The sequence below is a fragment of the Parambassis ranga genome, chromosome 2, assembly GCF_900634625.1.
Source record: "Parambassis ranga chromosome 2, fParRan2.1, whole genome shotgun sequence".
In the NCBI taxonomy this organism is placed as follows: domain Eukaryota; kingdom Metazoa; phylum Chordata; class Actinopteri; family Ambassidae; genus Parambassis; species Parambassis ranga.
Window position 1 is genome coordinate 3,533,350 of NC_041023.1, and position 16,219 is coordinate 3,549,568.

Sequence of the window (16,219 nt, forward strand, 5' to 3'; positions counted from 1 at the left end):
CAAGACAATTTCTGACTCCTCTCTCTTTTCCTTCTGTGGTGAATCAGTCAAATGTTGCAAATAACTCATGTTTACTAATAAAAGCTGTTACACACATAGTGCTGTGACCAGTCCTCACCTGAGACGAGCCATGCTGCTGCTGCTGCTGCTGCTCCTGCGGGGCCCCTTGGCTGTAGCCACCAGAGAAGGCAGCCTCAGAGGGGCTTTGGTCAGCCTGCCCCCTGCCGCTGTGGGTGGAGGGGGCACTGAACCGGTGAGCAGGTATGTCTGGACCAAAGCTCTGCTCCTCTGCACAGCTCCCTGGTGCCACAGTCCACCAACCTCCAAGCCCGGTGGTGCAGCTCCAGCAGCGCCACTCATTTATGTGTGAGTCTTGTCACAGCTGAGCTGAAATACCTGAAAGCACTCTTGAGGATTAATCCAGACTAATGCTGTGACACACGGAGAGCCCTGACACCGACAGCATGATCGGTCAGATGTGGAGAATGTTCTGCTGTAAAACAAACAGGCTGTCTGTCTGTCTGCAGGCTGCAGGGGGTGGATGTAGAAGGGATGGTGCCGCACCACCTGTGGGCAGCGGACGCCATCAATCATGCATGTCCATTAATGATGCATGGCTGGAGCTGGTCAGGTGGACGCCACCTAACTTTACCTCCTCTCCCCTCGCTCCCTTTCCCTGTTCCCCAGGTCAGTTTACAGACAGGTGGTAAGTGAAGGTGCCTCCTCACTGATACTCTCATAAAGCCTTCCATCTCAGCTCTGCTGCTATTTGACAGGTGCTATTGTTGTAGTTAAAATAATAACCAGTAATTTTCCACCTTTGTAAAATGTAAATCTACCATTTTAACATTTTAGTTTCTGTATGCTTACTTTAGTTTGAAAAGAAAACATAGAATACAAAAATATGTGATAACACAGAGGTTCATAATTGTGTAGATGGCATATGATTAATCCAGATTTTAATCTGGTGTTGAAACGACAGACTGCACTCCCCCCATCCCCCCTCCTCCTGCTCTGCTTTTCTTCTTCTTTAGTTGTTATTTGTGTTTTCAGTGTCCGGGTGCAGCTCAGGTCAGGCAACACGAACCCGACCCACATTCTGACTCAGGTCTATACGGATCGTCTTGCCTCCTCCGGGCTGGAGGAGCTCCAGCTCGGAGGCTTGACAGCCAACACCTGAGATACAAGTGTGATCCAGCAGCGGAAACATGGCACCTCTAGCTTTAATTGTAACTGGCCTCAGGGAGCTTCAGAGCCAAGGCACTGAGGCAGGTCAGCACATAACACTGTTCCAATATAAAAGTTCAATGTGGCATCATTGTGAGTTATTCTTTACATTCTACTTGCTGTAATATGAGTTTGACTGAAGGGTGACTCAAACTCAAACAGGTGAGTGGAAGAAACACCAACGATAAAACTCCGGTTTATACGATTTATTATTAAAACAAGAGAAAACAGTGCATTCCTCCTCTGTCCTCTGCAGGCTGTTTGTCCTCTGCTGGACGTGTCCTGGTACTACAACACCAGCCGCAGCTCTGCCTGGAAAACACACAGAATTCACATCAACACAAAGGTTTAACACAGGTATGCATTTCTTGAAGTCTTCCAGAAGTTTATAATGGTACATACATTTTGGCATCGTTTACTGGAGTCACGTTGGCGTCACCGCTGTGATGAGTCGCCTGCAGCTCTGACATTTTAATCAGACATCAGTCTTCATTTATCTGCAGAACAGGAACAAAAAACTACATGTTACTCCATTGAACCACAAAGTTTAAGTGTCAGGGCAGGATGGGAGCAGGATTTTACTACAAACTTTCAGGAGACATCCTAAAATATCCTAATTCAGAGGAGAAATCGTGTCGTTTTCCCCCCAGAGGAAACAAAATGATCCTCTATTTACATACTACAAATAGTTCCACCCATGTAGAATACATTTTAACATGTATAATGGACCACCAACAGGGTAGAATTTTAGTTTTATAGGAATTAATCAGATTTGTTTTCCCCACAGCAGCTCTTACCGTGGTTCCTTGGTGTGGACCCTCAGCCTCCTTCCACTGGTCGAGGCTCCTGCAGCGAGAGACAAACAATTAGAAGCTGGTAATGGACAACTCCACAGATCTGCTTTGACTCAAAGGACGTAACTATTACAAAAACATCATCTGCATGTTGTGTGTATGCACTTTGTGTTGATGTATTTGTGAGACACTGTGGATATGATGTGGTTATGATGTTTACATGCATTTAAGGTAAATAATTGTTAGTGTGTGTCACTGTGGAAAGAGGTACATGTATTTATGTAGACAGATGTGTGTCTGCTACTAAAACTGATCTCCTAATCATCCTGAAGTAGATTCCTTTGGTTTGAACTCGACAGGAAACGATGAGAACATTCAGATCTGATGCGTTGCTTGTTGGATGGAAATGTATTTCTGATACAAAGCTTGCTGACGCATCAGGCCTTATTCTGCAAGGCTACCACAGTCAGAGCTGCACCGCCGCAGACCCAGATGCAGGCTTGGTCATGTGGTCATTTTCAGTGTCAGGCTTTCAGACTTGGGGGGGCCATTACAGGCCAAAAGGGTTATTCTGGCATCACACTCGAGCAGGACGGTGAAATAAATGCAGCCAATCAGGAGTGAAAACTCAGAAAATGGATCACAGTGCAGATAGATACATTTCCACAGCCTCTGCAGGCCGAACAGAGGACGGTCAGAGCAAGTGAGAACCACAAAGTCAAGGTTACAATGCGGCTCCTCGATGTTACCAGAAAGCTCCAATGTACAAACAACTAGGTAAACTGCCAGAGGTGTGGTGTAGTGCACTTGTTGAAAATGGCTGGCTTTTTACTGGCAGGACAAAAGTATCAAAACAAGAGCAGTCGGAGGTACTGAGAGGAGAGAGAAGAGAGCAGCTGTTCATTAAAGTGCTGGTGAAGCAATCACTGACATGTGGTCGTAGACAAAGTAGAGCACCTCGATAAAGATGTTTCACTTCAGCAAACACTGAGTGCTCAAAAACCACCGGTTTGATGTGTGTTTGGTTGAAAAAGTATTTTCAGTGAGCGTAGAAAGACATGATGTAAATCACCATCATCAGGTCTCTGCAGCAGACTGACGGCGTAAATACGAATACATCAAACGTCAACATGTCACACTGTGTGCACAGCTTGAGTTGTGATTGTGTTTCTTCCTCAAACAAAAGGTAAAAAGTCAGGCCTCACTATCACTGCACACGTTGTACTGCAGTCACTCAGAATTTAAATATTTATCCCCCAAAAAACCCCACAACAAACGGTGTCCACACAAATATAAGAAGCTGTGGTAAAAGGATCAAAACTACATTGAAACTCATTTTTTTTTTTTACCATCCCACCCAGAACAACCCAAGCAAATATGTGACGTTTCACATCCACACACTGCATCCCAACCCAGTTACCACCACGTTTCATGTAAGTAGATTTAGAGACAGAGAGAGTTCTGCTGACAGGCCCCTAGGGAAAAAAAGGAATGGCCGGATAACACGGGAAGAAATGTGCTATTGTCTCTGAACTGGCATGAAATGTACAAACTGACTGCAGAAATGCAGATAATTACACATGTTTACCTAAGACAGCAGTAAAATTACTGTTAAAGACGTAAAGCGGCGTGACAGAAAAACTAAATATGCAAACATCATTCTCACAGAATTACAGTGAAAATGCCTATTTCCATCACAAATATGACAATACCCTGCAAAATAACCAAGATGAAGAAAATTCCCCGTGAACGTTGTGTTCTACATACTATTAAAAGGTTGTTTTTATGTCACTTTAATGTTCGAAGCATCAGTAACAAAAAAAAAAAAAAAAAAACACAAAAACAGAAGACCTTTTGCTTGTTACACAAGTTTTCCACACGTTTGAAACCAGTGACTCAACTGTCCACACACTCTTTTTCATGCACACACACACACAGGGAAGCCGGAGTACTACAACCACACACACTGCACAGACTATAGCGTTTACACACCCACACACAAAAAAGGTTGAAGAACAGAGATCTGCACTGTGATGCCATTCTTTGTAAGTGTGATGCCAGAAACCCCCTGTGGACGTCACTGTGAGCAGTGACGGGACATAAGAGGACAGAGAGGAGAGTCAAGTTATGGGACAACTGTGCATCTTGTATTATAAACATGGATGGGACACTTACCTTATTGTTCGGCTGATCTGTGTAAGCATACTTCTGGCTGCAGTGCAAACAAGTCCAGGCTTTACTGTCCACTGACTTCTGCAGAACTACTGATCGTCAATGTAACCCAACTGCAGAGAAGAGCCTCTACTTGTGGACTGGGGGCAGCCTGTGTTTGACAAGCTGGCTCACAGCAGCTAGAGCACCCCATTTACCCCAAAAGACATGAAACACGCACAACCACACAGGCACAACACGCCATCTTCTCCTCTAGAGTAAGGTGCATGGGACTTCCTGCCTCAGGTATGTGGTTAAATCTGGTGCAGCTTTTGTTTTTATGGTCAGAAACGTTTCACAATGTGAGTAAAGTAAAAAAAAAATATAGACACAGTAGGGGTGTAACGGTGCACAAACTTTACAGTTCAATATATACTTCTGTTTCAGGAACTGCCATAAAAAACAGAAGAATAAATGAAAACCTGTCATTTAGCTACAAAAACACTTATTTTAAGCCTAAAAGTTGAGGCAGCTAAACATGGCAAACTGTCAGCAAGGTAAATAAAAATATTATCTGTTGAGTCAAGTTAATCAATCATAACGAAACAAACCATCATAGCATGCAGGCCATCGTCTGCTTTAGAAATGCAAAGGTAATGCTAACATCCACCCTGTTAGCAGCTGTCAACTGTTTGACAGTAAAAAGTAAAGCTGCATTATTGAGTTTTAGTTTCCAGAATGTTCTCATAAAAACAAGTTTGGATAAAGGATGCAGAGGATGCTTGGACCGTTACACCCCGGTTAGGCAGTAGGTAACGTTATGATATCCACTGGATGGATCAGTATAATTTTAACTTATGGGTTGTCGATATCCAGGCTTTGCCATCTCCAGCATTTTATTTCTCAATGAGACAAAAAGACGGTGAGATCATATGAAATCATGAAGTGTCTACTGTGGAGACCAACTGTGATGTTACTTTAAAGTGCTTTAAATGTGTGCGTGACACCACATTTCTCTAAAAGTGTCACTGCCAAAGCTTTCCGTTTTCTCCAGTAAGGCAAAGTCAAAGAGAACATACCTGTCCTCAGTCTCTGTGTTAGGTGTGCTTGGCTCTTCAAAAAAAAAAAACTGGTGTCTGTTTCATGTATGTGGTGTCATCATTACACAAAAGCCTCAATGATTAACAGTCGCTACTGCTTCATCACTATAGTTGTATGAATTTGTGCAACAGAAACAGCCAAGTCCACAAACGTGCCGGGCTACAGAGCCGTAATGATCAAAGGTATTTTTAAGTATCCAGTCCCTTTAGAAACTACAGACTTTTATCTGGTTTGTTCCTTTTGATTGTCCATCACGTTAAAGATGGTCAAACCTGTCAAAGAAAAACAAATTGTACACAACACCAACACAGACATAACAATACAGGTTCAGCAAGCGGGTTCAGGCCCTGTCTGCAGCAAGAAGTAAAATATTATTTCCAGTTTACTAAAAGTGAACTTTGTCAAAACTCCTTTCATTAGCCGCTTATATACCTTAATCTGAACTTACATCTATGTGTCTTTTGGTCCACATAGTTTGGGACAAAGTCACTTCAGTCGGCGACATTTTAACCAACTGTCTAGAAAAGACTATTTACTAAACAGCACAATTTAGGCTGCTGCAGTAAATTCAATTGGTCAAAGTTTATTTTAAATTCTAAACTTGGTAATATATAGAGTTATATATAGTCAGGGAAATCTATAAAGAAAATGAATGATCAAGAACAGACATGCAACTGACAGTAGAACCTAAAGAGGTTCAAATCTGGAGTTTATGTGGTTTCAGTTTCTGTGTGAATAATACACAAGCTTTAACGCGACCAATGGACAAAATCTATTTAATATTTTCCTTCTGAAATCTTATTTAACAAATGCTACATTCATGTTGTAGGCAACAAGCCCATAGACTTGTATTCCCTACATAGATTTATTGCACTTACCAATGCAAGTGTCCACAATATGTAGACCGGTATAGAAAATCCAATCTGAATTGATCTATACTGTTCACATTGAACAAATTGGTCAACTTGGTCATGTAGTTCAAAAAAACAGTGGTGTTTACCTGTGTAGTTCATACAGGCTGGATTGCCATGACAACCTGTCCATCTAAACTACATCCATGCACCAACTATTCATTCCCATTTAAGCTAAAGAATTGAGTCCACACTACACAGTCCACACTCTTTAAAGCTGGTCAGACCTGTTAAAGAAAAAATGTACATAACACAAACACACGTAACAGTTGGGATGAACATTCCATTATATCAGGTTCTATTAGCAAAAGCATCCAAGCTGCACAGTCCTCCATTCTGCTGTAGGTTCAGGGTGCGATTTGGAAAAGATAACTTTTAAATCTACATAAAAAAATGCCATGAAAAGAACTACAGTAAGATCTATAGTATTCAACCAGGGTCAGCCAATAGACTGAGCGTTACTATTTACAAAGTGACAGAGCTTAGATGGAGAACTCAGTTTTAACTGTTAAACAGATGCTGTACTGCTGTACAGGCACTTTGATGAAATAAATGTAATATAGATGAAATATAATGAAAGTCAGGTAAGTGCTAAAAATGCAGCCAGGTTAATACAGTTAAATCATACAAGTTTACTTACATTGACTTTTCAGGCTTTCCTCCTACCAACGAACATGTTTAACAAATGCATCCATTTAGTGCCAGAACACTCCCCAAATCATGGCGTTTGGCCAGTGAGGTCAAGAAAATGAAAACAGGAAGGTGGTGTGCTGCTTTATGATTAAAGCATCAGTGTGGTTTCCTGACATATATCAAGGCGATGTGGATGCATTTACCATGTGTGCGTTAGTTCTGTTTTTACTATTTGAATATCCTTATTGTAATGTGGGAGGAGTGTGGGTGGGTGAGTGTGTAAAAGGTTACTCCAAACAACACATCTTAGACAATTCTGGGGAAATATCAATGAGACTAAGATGATCCACAAACATCGTGTTTCCTGGCTGTACACACGTATCGCAGTACTGCTGGTCTACCACCAGTTTCCAGAAGGTGCTGCTGAGGGAACTTCTTTCAGCCATGCAGCTGGTATGACAGCAGCCACACAAACATGTGTCAGCTTAACACAGTACTGACTATTAATCCTGCTACAGAGCAGGCAGTATTTGTGAAGAATTTCTCGCCGGGAAATCTGAAAACCAGAGCATCTGAAGCCCTTGATACAATTCGGAGGATTTCTTCTTCGATGCTCAGAACAATAAAAGCTTTATCAGTGAAGTGCTGTGAATTTCAAGGACTACTCTATTGTCTAAACCCAGCACTGATGAGTTAGACTGGGGCCATGTCGGTAAATAAAAATCATGCATAAAGAGTATAATAAGGATATATCTACAGCTCAACTGACAAGGAGGAGATAGACTTCTGTTGCCAATTGTTGGATCACAGTAAGGCTTGATAATCTCGAGGAAGAAGGTAGGATGAATAATTAAGATCAAAGATCCCACCCACCAGTCATGCAAAGACAGTTTCTCCATGCGCCGGCATGGTAGTTCCAACTATGGTCTGTAGGACCTTTGTTGAAATCAATAATCAAAGATGAATACATTTACATGCAGGTTTGTGTTCACTATCTGCTTGACTTGAGCCAGCACCTGGGAGCCAAGAAAAAACTTTTCACTGTTGACAGTAGAGAAAACAGGGTCAGAAGCTACAACTTTAAAAAGACTGTTTGATATAAAACAAGCACACATGCTGCAATGCTTCCGTCTTCTGATGTCACTTCCAGTACAAACTAAGCGTCTAGCTTACAGGCATCCGACACACTAGTGGAAGCGTTGGGTCACCAAACATCAGAAAAAACACTGGGTCACTGCTGAAATATATATTTAAATATATTCCATATTTAAAGAGAGCGCAACTGGACGTTCAGTTTCATATCATCTATCCATCTACAGTAAAAAGTGATGGTGATCGTACACATGACTGCATGTAAATGTAGACAATATCCCCAACCCCCCCAATCAATGCAAACATGGCCTGCGTCTGTGAATGAAAGCGCAGCATAATCATAGTAAAACCAAAAGGCTTTCTTAAAGGTTCTATGTGCAACATATCTGCTGTCCTGAAAAATATCACAATGCATTTTAATGCATCAACCTATGAGGTGAAGAACATCTTAAAATGTTAATGCTTCAAAGAAAGAACTCCTCATTTTGTCCAAGCGCTGAAAATACAAAGCTGTGTAATACATATAATCAGTCTCTGCACTTCCAAACCATTCAGTCTAAATGTATCTATGTAGATGTTTAAAGATTTTACAAGTTCCTTTATGTTAACCTACATCACTGCTCATTACTACTCCCTGTGAGTGTAAATGCTGACCAGCTGTAACACAGCAGTAATCACAAATACCCCGTTCACACTGAGGAAATAAAGCGGGATTAGGGCCGCATCCAGATGTATCCAGATGTTTTTTTTCTGTAAGTGAACACGCATCCAGTTTGATTTCAATCCGGCTAGATCCACCTACGAGAGGTGGATCTAGCCGGATTGGCTCAAATGTGGCTCAGGTGCATAGCGGATCTGGCTAGCGATGTGATACTTCCGGTTAGCGACATTGATACTTCCGGTTCACGGGGCACGACACGGGACTGCATGACGCATGCGCACATGCGGTCCTACCGCGGCCTGAACGGACTCTGTATATTACGAGGCGCCACCTAGTGGTTTGGAGAACCACAAACAAGCCGGATTAAGTGCAGACACGCTTGTATGATAGCCAGATTTGAAAATAGGTCTAAGCGTATCCAGCTTAAAGACTATCCAGATACAATCCTACTCTAGCTGGAATGACTTTCTCCAGTGTGAACGGGGCCAAAGAAGCCATGAAGGGAGTTGGTTCTTTGCACCCAATTCATTCGTTTGTTGCACACAACACTACACTGAAGTCAGGACAGGGGCAGAGATAACACATAGACCCTTTAATACCCAATGTGGCAGTAATAATGTGGTATCCACATTAACTTGTGCAAACAACCCGTTGTTAGGATGTGGTTGTTTTAGTACGTACCGCACATTTCAACTTTAGGAATAAATGGTTACGTTTTGTCCTGATGGAACCAATGTCTCTTTATTATATTACATGCTTTGACTCCAAATTTATGGCACAAAACACAGCCATAGGAAATTGAGAAAAATGTTACAGGTATCACTTTACGACGAATCACAGAGCATAATACATCTAGAAAAGAAAATTACACATTTTCAAAATGAACAACTAGATCACACAAGGGTGACCCCTATTTCCACACTACAGACAATACAAAATAAAAAATGAAATTTTTGACTGTCATAAAATGAGTAAATTGCCTGGCTAAAATGCAGTAACATTTTGAACTTAAATACCATAAATGTGACTCAACATGTTCGTTTTAGAGCATCTATACAAAAGGTGCTGCTGGAAGTATCAAAACAGCAGCTTTTAAAAACGGGATTTCTTAGAAGGACCTTCATACTCCTCGCGGACCCTGCCGTACCCGGCGTTACCAGGACCCATCCCCCTAGGTCCACCCTGGGCGAAGCGCTCATTGCGCTGTGAAGGTTCAATTTGCCAGGGAGGCAGATAGGATGGAAGTAAATAAGGTATGGGATAGGGTCAGTGTGTAAGCACACAGTTTATGTCCATGTGGAGGTGTGTAAAAAGGAATGGCAATAGTTTTTTTTTTTTTTTTTTACATTGAGAAAACAACCAGCAGGAGACACATCCGAAGAACGGTTCGTTCCAATATGAAGATCCACGGGTGCCACAGGTTACATACGGAAAAGGAAGAGAGGGTAATGCTTTCGTTAGTCAGTGCCTACCTAGGATAGACTCTTCTCCAGAGCATGCCAAGATTAGCCTCAGGCTACACTGCTCGTCAGGCCATACATTAAATAAATGCTGACCACATTTACCTGTTGATATCAATAAATATGACAACAGGCATGTCTAAACCTCCCGTTGGAGGTACAAAATCCATGAACCTAGGATATAAGGTTATAAGTATATATGCGTAAGTTTTACCACGTTAGTGGTAGCCTAAATTCATACTTATTCACAACATCACCATTTTAATTCATTTATATTTATACTGATAGTACCACACTGATAAAGTGGAAAAAACTTCCCAAAAAACAGTCCCAAATGTGACAAGTACCTTAAGTTGCTGGGACTGTGCAAGTGTGGAGAATATTGGCACTTCAGCAATATCAATCCGGCCAATTTTCCCAATAACAAACCAATACCTTTGTCAATAAGCGGGCATCTTAACTGAAACTAAAAACTGCACCTCAAAAGCCGAAACTTCACCATGTGGAATGCTTTGATTTACAAAATGAGGCAAAAACAAAGTTGAAATGAAGTAGACCCAGTCAGCATTACTCCGCTGAGGTCCATTTCCAATGAGAAATAAACTGCTGTGTAAACATTTTAGTCTGAGCAAATGTGTGAATGTTGCAAACATCGACCACAAACAAGCCTAAAAACAACCCTAAAATGGCCAAAAAACAACTTTGAAGCTACAATGCGGAACAACTCTTTGATTTTTTTTGTAACTTGATACCTCTGGCACAAAATTATCCTTCTGGATTAATGAAGTTATTATCTTATAGAGTGTGTCTGTACACTGCCACTGCCACAGGAGCGTATGAGACAGGGAGACTATTGGTGGTGTTGCTCATCCTTGTTGGAAAACGTAAACTTTTCTTGAATGCTTCTCTGGTTTTGCTGCAAGAGGCGCCACCTTACTCCTGGTTGGTGTAACCTACTCTGGTGAGCTCTTACAAACCAGTCACTGCTGACTTTGAAATGCTATTGGTATGCCAGTGCAAGAAGGTCTGCACAGAAGCCCAATTTATATTACCCTGGTGCAAGTCGGTTCGATTTGCATGATTGCCATGAACTTTTATTCAAAAAGGTCCCGCATTATAGCTTTAATGGCGATAAACAATCTTTAAGTTAAAGGCTAGACTGCAAAATTGTTAAGGCTTGTCACAGTAAACGAAGGTAAAACTAATTTTTCAGATCGTTCACCTAGTTGATAAAGTGAAAAATACACCTTAGCTATATTTTTATTTACTGCTATGACACATTTGAACGCTCTTCGGCGCTCAACTGCAATCAATCATCAGTTCCATAATTCTGCCAGAAGCATAGATTTCAGACTTGGCTCAATGCTCAACTACATCTTTAACACAAAAACTCACAATATTGTGCCTGCCCCCATCAATTACTGTGGCAATACTCAATTTCGTTAACATTTAATACTTTGCCATCGCCCTGCACTAAAATCATTATAATGCTCTGTTACAAAAAAATTATTATTGAGAAGGTAAAGGCGGCTGGTCCAGAAAATAAACACCCCAACTTCAGGTCTCATATTGTCTCAAAGCACAACAGATTCCACAAGTCCACCCAAAAATACATGTAGCCTGTGAATGTACAACTTGGTTCCTTCTTATACACAGATAGTGAATCAGAGCGGTTGCACAGAATGGCAAAAGTGATTAAGGAGAAAACACTTTGCATTCAAAAAAGTGCCTGTCCAGGCTCACAAGAGACAGGGCTTGCAATAGGTGTCCACTACACAAACGGCATAATAAGAGTGAGCAGAGCCAGTGAAGTTCATCTACAAAACACACTAGAGAGCAATTTCTGATGATTTAGTGCAGGCTGACGGTCTTTAGCTGGAAAGCACAAAGGCTTCAGTGAAGGTAACTGAGGGGGCTTGGCTCACCAAAGAAAGAAAAACAGACAGACGGCATCTGTCACAACAACCAGTAAACCATTCAAACAAAGTTGTTAACTCTTCATATTCTCCCATCCTACTTGGCCAGCTGGCCATCTGGTTTAAAAATCAGCTGGGAGTCTCGCCAACCACAAAGAAAGCCAAACACAAATGGCATTAATTACTAATCTTCCAAAAAGTGGGATACATTACCATTTCGTTGCCCATCAAGCCTCCTGAAGGTGCTCCCATGCCCTTCTGACCCTCAAAGCCCAATCCACTCATTGGGAACTTTTGGGCAGCTCCACCAAAGGGCATATCTACCAGAAACAACACAAAAACATGTCAAGTACATGGACTGAATTTGAAAGAAAAACATCAAGCCTGCTGACAACGGTATAGTAAGGGCGGCCGCCTTGACAACAAATGCCCCCCGTCTTGACTTGCGCGTGGCTTTCTGCGGTTTGACAATTGCATGTGGTTTTCTCTAGTGTACAGCAATGGATGGGAAAAAGCAATCAAACAAAAAAGTTATAATAAAACAGAAGTGATAGCTTACCATTCATGCCCATATCTCCACTGGGATGCATTCTCATTTCCCTGTCCCTCTGTTTGGGGGGAAAAAGGATCATTAGATTAAACTAGGCAAATGTGCTTAAATATAATAATTTAATACATGGATAATTATGATGGAGACACAGAGGTCAACTCACATCCATGAAGTTGCCCATCCTGTAATTCTCCTCACGCTGGCGACGCATCTGTTCCTCCATCTCCCTCTTTCGAATCAAATCCTCCTCGCGTCTGCGCCGCTCTTCCTCTTGTCTGTTTTAACACAGAAAATATTCCATCATATGACATTCTGGTTCACCAATAAATGTGCAGATGACCAACATCTACCTCAATCAATATGCAAAAAGAATTTTATCTGAACATAAATTACCTTAACTGCATCTCTTTCCTTTTCTGCATCTCCTGACTGTGCATCTCCTCCATACGCCTCAACTCCTCCTGTCGCCTCAGCAAATCTGCATGAAAACAATTGAACACGTGTTATAATACAAGGCAAGGAAAAATATAGCTATACAGTCATTTCATATCCACACTTACCTTGACGAAGCAGATTGGCCTGGTGCTCATGGTAAGCATCTTCCATCTCACTCTCCAGCTTTTCACGAGCCTCGCGCATGTTCTTCTCTACCTGTTCCCTCTGCTGCTTCTCCATTTCATCCAGGGACTTCCACCGCTTGGAGTACTCGAATTCAAAGGTGCCAGGACGAGCAAAGCGAGGAGGCGCCTCACGCTCTCTGGAGATGCAATCAAAGCAAAATACAACATTAGCTTGATTAGCTATTACTGTATCTGCAGAATATGAAGGTAATGTTTTAAAATACTAACTCTAAATCAAAGCGAGCTTAGCAGTGCTACCCTACCCCGTTTGCATTAAAAAAGGGTGATTGGACAAAGGGTTACTGCCAGCATTAGGTTTTAAAGGATGGAGGCAACGTCCTCCCTCTCCTCAATGCCTTGATTCACACAACCTAACATCTGCCAGTCCACACAAGAAATTGATTTTTAACAGCTGCGACTTCTGCCCCACCCCCACATGCCACTCACTGATGTGACAAAAACATTTGCATAACAATATATACTTCCCTAATTTATCATCATGCCAAAAACACATCATGTGAAGATGAGAGCATGTAAAATGGAAAGCTTACGATTGATACTTGGGGTTCTTCTGAGCCAGTTTCTCTGGAAGACCATCTTCACTATCAAACTGCTCCAGTGGCTCCACAATGACAGGCCGGGGTGAGCTAAGAAGGCAAAACAAACAATAAGCAAAAGGCTTCACACTCATCTATCATGAACCTGTAGTCCCTGTATGCAAACTTACGTGGTTAGAAGGAAGACGCCCTCGTTACACCGATCCAGGGCCTTTCTGGCAGCTGGTCTGGAGGCAAACTCAACAATGCCCTTGCCTGTAGACCGGCCACGGTCATCTACAATGACGATGGCCCTCTCAACCATTCCGAATTGTGAGAAAGCTTCTTCCAACAGCTCATTGGAAACGAATGGTGACAGATTCTTCACAGACAGTGCTGCAGAATGTGTAGCAAATCGCACGCGCAGAGGTCTGCCCTTCATCGGAGTGTCATCCAGTTCTGCTTTTGCAATCTCTGCAAGCGCACGGGACTCCTGTAAGAAAATCAATTCCAACATATTTTTAACGTTGAACTACAACTGTAGCACAGATTCATGTAATTCAATGTAATTCAATTTGAGTGGAATGGCTTACCAGTCGAATGAAACCAAAGCCTTTGCCTTTGTTGATGAAGACCTCGGAGGGCTCTCCATATTTTGCAAAGATCTTTCTGAAATCGTCCTCTGAGATGTCGTTGGGCAGGTTACCAACAAACAAACGGCACCGCTGTGTGTAGGACTTCTCACCGGGCTTCAGCAGCATGGACACTGTTGCTCTGAATGCCTGTAACAATAACAGCGTTCAATTGAAACACACATTACAGCTAATAGGACACAAAATAGTATGCAGTATGCATCAAAAACAACACAAAAAGGTCTTGTTTGTGTACAAACAACATGGTTGGTCATCCATTTCGATGTTCCGCCGCCCATCCCCCCCGTTCTTTGTGTGACAAAAACAATCTTGACCTATTTTGCCTTAGTTTGATTATCGGTAAACACACACACTTGAAACGAATCCACTATTTAAAGTAAAGAAACACTGCACACATTCTCGCAAACATTCTTGGCGTTACGGCATTTTTTTGCCTTTTTAACAAGATGGCCGCTTGCTAAAGCTACTACGTTCTTCGTTCGCTTGATTTTTTGTTACAGCTGCTGCCGTCTAAAGAAAAAAGCAATGGGAACGCCGACAATACAAGTCAACTCCGCCCGCTTGGGCTGTACAGTGTTAAAGACCGAGCGCACTTTTGAGCTAACGTTAGCTAGCAGTGGCGTTCGACGCCATTATCAGCAGAAAATCTGTTTAAGAAAAAACAAATCAGACAGACCTTATTCTGCTCCTCGTCTGAGGTATCTGTCGGTTCTTGTTTTATCGCCGGTGATCCTGTTTTCTGGCCCCTTTGAAAACCAGTCTTCTGGCCTTGTTGGGGGCCCGTCTTCGGCCCTTGATGAGGACCAGCCCTCTGGCCTTGATGAGGGCCAATTTTCGGGCCTTGCTGTAGACCTGACTTCGGGCTCGGTTGTGGAGGCTGCTTCTGCTGCTGCCCGTTAGTATTTCCTGGCGGCGACTTCAGCTGCTGGTTCTGATTCTTGTTCGCCTGGGTGGGTGGAGGGGATGTAATATTAGGCTTCGGAGGTGGTGACTGAATTTTCGGCTGAGGCGCAGGAGTTGCCGGTTTTGGCTGCTCCTCTGCCGGCTTCTGCTCTTGCTGCTGCATCGGGCCTTTCATCGTGAGGGCCGGGCCTGGAGTCGGCGGAGGGATGATTGGCGTCGACTGGTTCTGCTGTTTCTGTGGAGTCGTCTGTGGTCCCTGATTAGGCGGTTTGTTAAAGTGGTTATTAGGTCCCCTCCGATTTTGGTTTTGGTTCTGGAAGGGATGGTTCCTAAAATGCTGGTGTCCCATTAGTCCTCCTCCTCCCCGCATGGGGCCGCCTGGACCACCTCTGCGTGGCTGGAAATTATTCATCCCAAGGCCACCACGATTATTATTAAATCGAGACATTGGTAATCGGTTCGAACGATTATCTTAAAAAAATAGCAAAAAACTTAAACGTTTGCTTCGTAACAACCGCCCCTGACCGGTGTTTGCAGGTTTCTAAAATGGCGACCAACGGCTGTGCTCCGAAAGGGTCTTTCTTTCTCCCGAACACTGAGATACGGAGGGTTGCGCTGATTGGTCCGCTGCCCAGGGGGCGGAGTCACATCCTTAATGTCATATCCTGACGCAAAGTTGTAGTTCATACACACATAATCTGTGTGTATGAACTACAACTTTGCGTATACACAAAAATACTCCATAAACTTGGTTTAAATTAACTTTTACAAGAATATAGTGTATATATCTGGTTAATGTATTAAATTAAAAGCAAACTCATTTGTCCTTTTTTAAAAGTCTTTCTGAAGGACCGTTTGCCTCCTGAGCTTCAATATTAGCATCACTGCATTAAATGTTCTCATTTTTCATCATGAATCTTTTATCTGAAATGAAAGACTCAACTCAGAAGAACATTTTTTTGTCATCATTTATTCCATTTACAGGTGTTTTGGAAACAAAATAAGTAGAGA

General features: G+C 42.4%; 1 protein-coding gene across 2 annotated transcripts; it reads right to left on the reverse strand.

The window, feature by feature from the left end:
* Positions 1–1,418: 1,418 nt before the first annotated feature.
* On the reverse strand, positions 1,419–15,791 carry sfpq (splicing factor proline/glutamine-rich). Of its 2 annotated transcripts, XR_003670281.1 has the most exons (12): positions 14,982–15,791; positions 14,246–14,434; positions 13,844–14,145; positions 13,668–13,763; positions 13,057–13,253; positions 12,890–12,974; positions 12,660–12,771; positions 12,506–12,554; positions 12,160–12,266; positions 2,025–2,073; positions 1,630–1,724; positions 1,419–1,539 (listed from the first exon to the last, which is right to left on the reverse strand). XR_003670281.1 is itself a non-coding variant. In XM_028400516.1 (10 exons), the coding sequence occupies exons 1-10, from the start codon at positions 15,654–15,656 to the stop codon at positions 9,663–9,665; spliced, it is 1,923 nt and encodes a 640-aa protein (XP_028256317.1). In that variant the 5' UTR covers positions 15,657–15,791; the 3' UTR covers positions 8,942–9,662. The 2 variants fall into 2 exon arrangements, 1 of the variants encoding a protein (XP_028256317.1); XM_028400516.1 differs by lacking the exons at positions 1,419–1,539; positions 1,630–1,724; positions 2,025–2,073 and adding an exon at positions 8,942–9,773.
* Between the last annotated feature and the right edge of the window lie 428 nt (positions 15,792–16,219).

What these genes read in the sequence shown, in the direction of transcription:
- sfpq (XM_028400516.1), bottom strand. Translation starts at nt 15,656, where the DNA reads ATGTCTCGATTTAATAATAATCGTGGTGGCCTTGGGATGAATAATTTC. An exon ending in AAGAACCCCAAGTATCAATC is followed by an intron (nt 13,254 to 13,667) that starts GTAAGCTTTCCA and finishes TTGCATCTCCAG; the next exon opens with AGAGCGTGAGGCGCCTCCTC. An exon ending in GGATGGGCAACTTCATGGAT is followed by an intron (nt 12,555 to 12,659) that starts GTGAGTTGACCT and finishes CCCCCCAAACAG; the next exon opens with AGGGACAGGGAAATGAGAAT.